The following is a 6160-nucleotide window of genomic DNA, read 5'->3' as shown; positions in this document are numbered from 1 at the left end:
AAACCCTGGCCTACCCGTTTTCGTCTTCGATCTGGAATCTTTAACCAGCCCAAATCAACTCGATCCACCCAGCCGATCTGTAGCCCCGTGTAGGGAAACTTGGAAAATCTGATCATATTCGAAGAATGACTGAGGGGTTATGGTAACTGCAGGTCGCGTTAAACCCTTAAAAGTTTTACTTCAATCTATTTTGACAAACACATCCACCCACGTTTATTTTATTGCTGGGAATTACGGGTCACGTTGGGGAACAGATGCATTTATTAGCATGTAAATATAGTCCTATCCTAAATTGAATTTCATCCTCAATTACCCAGTTCGTTTTGTCTCCATTCTATTATAACAATTATCACGGGCCCGTTCGCTACCATAGCTTAGTTTCGAGTCTCTGTTTTCAAATGAGACGAGCTCCTATAGCCATCCAATAACATAGTACTTGTATCTCGTTTCATGATTGAAACAAGCGGTACTCCCCAGTACTCGAATCGCCTTGTGTCTGAAATACATCTGGCAGTAAAATGACTGTACCATCCCCAAAACGTGATTTTGCAAAAGGCATGAACAGCTATTGCTAGGAATACCAATGTTAGCGGACTGAGTTAACCTTGTTTCTGCGTTGAATGAAAATGTACTTCTATAAAACTGTCAAGGGCTGTGCTAGTACTGAGCATTTATTAAAGTCCCGTACAATGACCATAAATTGTTTTAGCTTTATCAACAGTAATACAGAAACAGTCACATTATTAACGTTTGATTTACAAAACGTTTACTGTCCAGTCTGCTTAATTCTGAATTTTACGACAAAAATATAAATGATTATATTTCAATTCTCGAAAGCATTCTTATTGTTTGCCATTGTAGTGAGCTATGGATGATGTTATTCACAGGATATGGGTACATTTTCGTACATGATTCGTTCGACAACATGAAGTGATTTCAAATTTTACTTATTTGAGAACAAATACGTTAAAAATGAAAATATAAAAGCGGCCTCTTGACAAACTCAATCACATCAAAAGTGGGAGGCCGAGGCGAACCTAGTGGTTTAAGCATTTGCACGTCACCACGAAGGCCCGGGTTCGATTCCCCATATTGATAAAATGTGTGACGCCAATCATATATAACCGTTGGAATACTGATAAAGTGCCGTAAAACAAACTCACTCACACACTTTAGAGAATACGAACTAGGTCTCAATACCGTTCCTACAGGACATTCTAACCCCTCCAATCTCGTTAAAATGAGATCTTAGTTCTCGCTACCGCTAAACAAAGATCTGAGGACATCCCATTACGGGTCACGTCAGACAAACCTTGCGCGAACTTTGACCGACAAATAGAATGACAAATCAGAAGACAGCTTTCTCGTGCTTTACGGCACAAATTTCAAATTGGCGACTACGCTTCGAAACATATTTTGACAAATTCTCGATTACAAATTTGAAACCTGAACAAAAAACATTCTGGAATGGCTAATACATGGTCTAGAATGTAAGGATTCAGTCGTCAAACCCGTAACTATCGTTCGGAATACCCCGTGTTAAAGTTTTAGAGATTGCATGATTAGAAATCACATTCCGACTGTCACTTTCATGATCTGGTAAGCGACGCACTGATTGGTCGGATGAAAGGTCGATCTGACGTGCACCGAATGGGATGTCTAAAAATATTTGTTTAGCCGTAGCGAGGACTAAGTGGTTAAAACGTTCGCTTGTCCCGCCGAAGACCCGGGTTCGATTCCCGACATGGGTATAGTGTGTGAAGCCCATTTCTGGTGTCCCCCCCCCGGGATATTGCTGGAATATTGCTTACAGCGGCGTAAAACCCCACTCACTCACTCACTCTTATTTGTACACAGAGCGTGTATTTACGCGGAAAAAAACGTGAAGTGAATTCTAATAACTGTATTAGTAACAGCGGCCAGAAGGAAACTAAACAGCGAATTTACGTTGATTGCAAGCGGCAGGGTTGGAGAGAATGGGTATCATATTTCAGTTTCGGCGTCAAGACCATGTGACAATCTTCACTTCCGCCTTGGTCATTGTCCTGCCCGCCATCTTGGGACAACAAAGAAATAGTTATTAGTCAAAGTGATATGTATATTGTGGCTTTGTGGCAATGTAATGTTATTTATTCATGTCTGACAAATAATGATCTTTATGGCATGTAATCAATGAAGAAAGGCGCTAAGTTAACTGTGCCAGTGAAAAACAAGACTTGTATATTTTAGGTACCTGCCAATTACTTTTTGTAGTGTTGTGTAACTCAATTTTAACCATATCTTTGTCAGATGACACTATACTCTTTTTCCACCTATCATACAACTTGATGACAGATCAATTTCCACGAAAAACGTGTGTCGTCAACTAATCGGTTCGCTCCGATCCTATGGTTTTAACTCACCATTTCAACGATTTAACATCGGATCTGAGTATTAAACACTTGAGATTTTTGTTGTCAAATTGCATTCAGCAGCTGTCGACATGGAGCGCATAATGACCAAGAAACGAACCTTGACAACTTACTACAAGCTTTGTAAATATACCATTGTGGTTATGAGAAGACTAGTACATACCACTTATTACACCAGTATAATTAGTTACTTAAATCAGTAGTTATTTAAAAGTTGGATACTAATCTCTACTAGCTGATTATAGCAGATTGTAATTCGCAAACAGTTACTAACTGGTTAGTAAAGTCTTCTAATTTGTTGGTGTCTGTGTAGACAGTGAAATTCACTAAGTTAGTAAATTTTACGAACTATTTCCGTCACTGTACATGAATGGATTTATGGGATAAAAAATCAATAACTGTCCACTCGCAAATCACTTTACAATAACAGTCAATGTCACCAGATGTCTGCAAGGTTAGGACGCTCTGTTCTAACCGGCAGCACATGCCACAAGTACATCAGAACAAACACTCTATACTAAAAAAACCCGTCAACCCTAAGACTAACCACTCTGGATAATCCGACAAAAAAGATTCCATGGGCTTAAAAGGCAAAACAGCCAAGGTTAAAAATCAAATGACCTTCAAATTCAAGTCAATTTATTTGAGAATGACAATATTCTGATGTGTATGCTTGCTGTTTTCGGTTCATACCTCTGCCATCAATGATCAAATGTAGTTCTAAGTGTCTCGGGGGAGTAAGGACCACTCTCATCTCATTACTGAGTCATTTTGATGGGTGAGTGAGTGAGGTAAGTGTGACGTCACTTTGATCATTTTCCCGTTATTTCACAGCGCGTTATCCTGCTTCAGTATTTGTATGTTCATTATTTATACGTTCCGTAATTGTATGTTCAGTACTTATATGTTCCAGGATTTGTTTGTTCCGCATTTGTATGTTCAAGTATTTGCATGGTCCGCATTTGTATGTTCCTGAATTTGTATGTTCCCATTTGTATGTTCCAGGATTTGTATGTTCCGCATTTGTATGTTCCATATTTATATGTTCCGTATTTATATGTTCAGTATTTATATGTTCCGTATTTTCCTCATTTTTATTTTCCGTATTTGTATGTTACAGTATTTGTATATTCCGTATTTGTATGTTCCAGTATTTGTATGATTAGTATTTATTTGTTTAGTATTTGTATGTTCCAGTATTTGTATGTTCCGTATTTGTATGTTCCAGTATTTGTATGTTACAGCATTTGTATGTTCCGTATATGTATGTTCAAGTATTTGTATGTTCCAGTATTTATATGCTACAGCATTTGTATGTTCCGTATTTGTATGTTCCAGTATTTATATGCTACAGCATTTGTATGTTCCGTATTTGTATGTTCCGTATTTGTATGTTACAGGTATTTGTCTGTTCCGTATTTGTATGTTCCAGTATTTGTATGTTCCGTATTTATATGTTCAGTACTTGTATGTTCCGTAGTTGTATGTTCCGTATTTTTATTTTCCGTATTTGTATGTTCGAGTATTTGTATGTTCTGTATTTGTATGTTCCAGTATTTGTATGTCCTGTATTTGGGGCGGTCGGGTAGCCTAGTGGTTAAAGCGTTCGCTCGTCACGCCGAAGACCCGGGTTCGATTCCCGACATGGGTACAATGTGTGAAGCCCATTTCTGGTGTCCCCCGCCGTGATATTGCTGGAATATTGCTAAAAGCGGCGTAAAACCATACTCACTCACTCACTCACTCCTGTATTTGTATGCTCAGTATTTGTATGTTCAGTATTTGTATGCTCAGTATTTTTATTTTCCGTATTTATATGTTCAGTATTCGTACGCTCAGTATTTGTGTTCATACTCGAGGATGTGATACTATTTGTGTATTACGTCGCTCAATAGCCAGTACGAGGTGTAAAAAGTGTTAATAAAATATGTTGATAAACTGTTCTATGATTCCTGAGGGTAAAAGCTCTTACAACAACTTCAACGAATAAACACTGTGCGATGGCACACGCATATGAATCATCAGAAAGTTAACACTTTTGTACTGTACTCGCAATATGGTATTTTCGACATAATATCTGTACATGTGTGTCAGTGGGTTTGGGTTAAAGCCGCTCTGAACAATATTTCATTCATTTCACAGCGTGTAAACTTAATTCGGGAGGAAAGAGGAAAGTGTTGCATAGATGTATACATTATTCATGATATAATCATCTTAATCTAGTGAGAGCATCTCAATGTCAATGTTTCGAAGCCAAATACTCCTTTGAATTGCTTATATAACATACAAATGGGCGAATCTCTAAGTTCATAATACCACAATATAATACACTGATCCTGCAAACGTTGTTTTGATATTGACACAAAGGAAATTTACATTTACATATTCAATAACCCTTTAACATAGTCAACACAACTTTTAGCTCCCAAATCATTATACTTCAGAAATTCGCAACTGTGTTGCATAAGCACGTCCTCGGGTTTTTATACTAAAAACCTGCATCCGCGGTGTAAAACCGAGGGGCGTTAGGCCCGAGGTAGTATCCCAAGGATAAGGGTTTTAAATATCATGAGGGGAATTGTTTTATCTAACGTATAAACCGAAAAAAACCATCTCCTTTAAACAACATTTATCAACATTTGTATGTTACAAACATACTTTCCATGAACCTTAGGAAACGGGCGTATTTGTTACTGGCGTACATTACTTACATTAAATACAAAAGACATTCTTAAAAGCAGTGTGCCTTGTCAGTGTCCCTGTAGCCTAGTGGTGCTCTCGCTTGGTTACAGTAGACGAAGGTTGCGTTCGACCCTCGGATATATAAAGAAAGCATCTGTTGTTTGATTTTACATATAATTTTATTCTGTTCAAATGCAAAATAAACTTCTGGCGATAAACATTCATATGTTACAATCTAAAGGGAAGTTGTATTAATAAAGTCTCCGGGATATAATATAAAATTCAAGCCACATTATAACATTATATAGCAAATATCCACTGCAAATGATATAAATTCCCATCGTTATTATAACATCCCTGTTTATGACAGAGAGAAGAGAAGCGAAAAAAAAAGTTACAATGATACAGATTAATATTATACAAATTCAACACATAAGTAAAATATGTAACGACCAGCCATAGGTCTTTTGAGACACGATGAAAACATATAAAACATATAATTCATATAAATGTATGAAGTTATGACAATTTCAGCACTATATAAGTATTGTTGAAGACTATTCATATAAAAAATAGTAGTCATTTCGACGACGATAAACACGTTGTCTTCCAAGGAATCGTGATTCATGGCTAAACCACACTCGTCTCAAGTTTCTCAAATTCCCAGGCTGTAATATATGGCACGAACGCAAGCGTCGCTGTCGATGGATCTGCTGCAAAACAGGGACGATAGCTGGTCTTCTGGGTCGGATTCCAGCCTCGCGAAGATGGTTCCTGACAGTCTGGTCCGACATCCTCCTCAAACCAGGGATGCGCTCTGCAGTCTCCATAGCTGTGGCATTGCGATGACGTAGGTGGAACAGTCCAATGAAGCGATCCTGTGCAGGGGTGGTAACTTTTAGTCGGCTGGTTCTCGGACCGTCTGCAGTGGAATTGAACTGTGTGTATCGGCCACAAAGGCGGCAAATGGTGCTGTGGTGGACGTTGAAGTGGCTTGCAACAGAAGACTGCGATTCCCCTCTTTGGATATGTCCTATGACGATGTTCCGATCGGCAGCGCTCGGCAT

At 38.3% G+C, this 6160-nt stretch overlaps 1 protein-coding gene across 1 annotated transcript; it reads right to left on the bottom strand.

The window, feature by feature from the left end:
* Nucleotides 1-4390: 4390 nt before the first annotated feature.
* LOC139459471 (uncharacterized) lies at nucleotides 4391-6160 on the bottom strand. Its single transcript, XM_071240912.1, has 2 exons — nucleotides 5782-6160; nucleotides 4391-4404 (listed from the first exon to the last, which is right to left on the bottom strand). Exons 1-2 carry the CDS (start codon nucleotides 6158-6160, stop codon nucleotides 4391-4393), a joined length of 393 nt encoding a protein of 130 aa, XP_071097013.1.

Source organism: Haliotis cracherodii, unplaced genomic scaffold (assembly GCF_022045235.1).
Source record: "Haliotis cracherodii isolate W230 unplaced genomic scaffold, xgHalCrac1.p SCAF_13, whole genome shotgun sequence".
In the NCBI taxonomy this organism is placed as follows: domain Eukaryota; kingdom Metazoa; phylum Mollusca; class Gastropoda; order Lepetellida; family Haliotidae; genus Haliotis; species Haliotis cracherodii.
The sequence above is the reverse complement of the archived record's forward strand: the minus strand, read 5'-3'. Positions and strand labels throughout refer to the sequence as shown.

What these genes read in the sequence shown, in the direction of transcription:
- LOC139459471 (XM_071240912.1), bottom strand. Translation starts at nt 6,160, where the DNA reads ATGCCGAGCGCTGCCGATCGGAACATCGTCATAGGACATATCCAAAGA.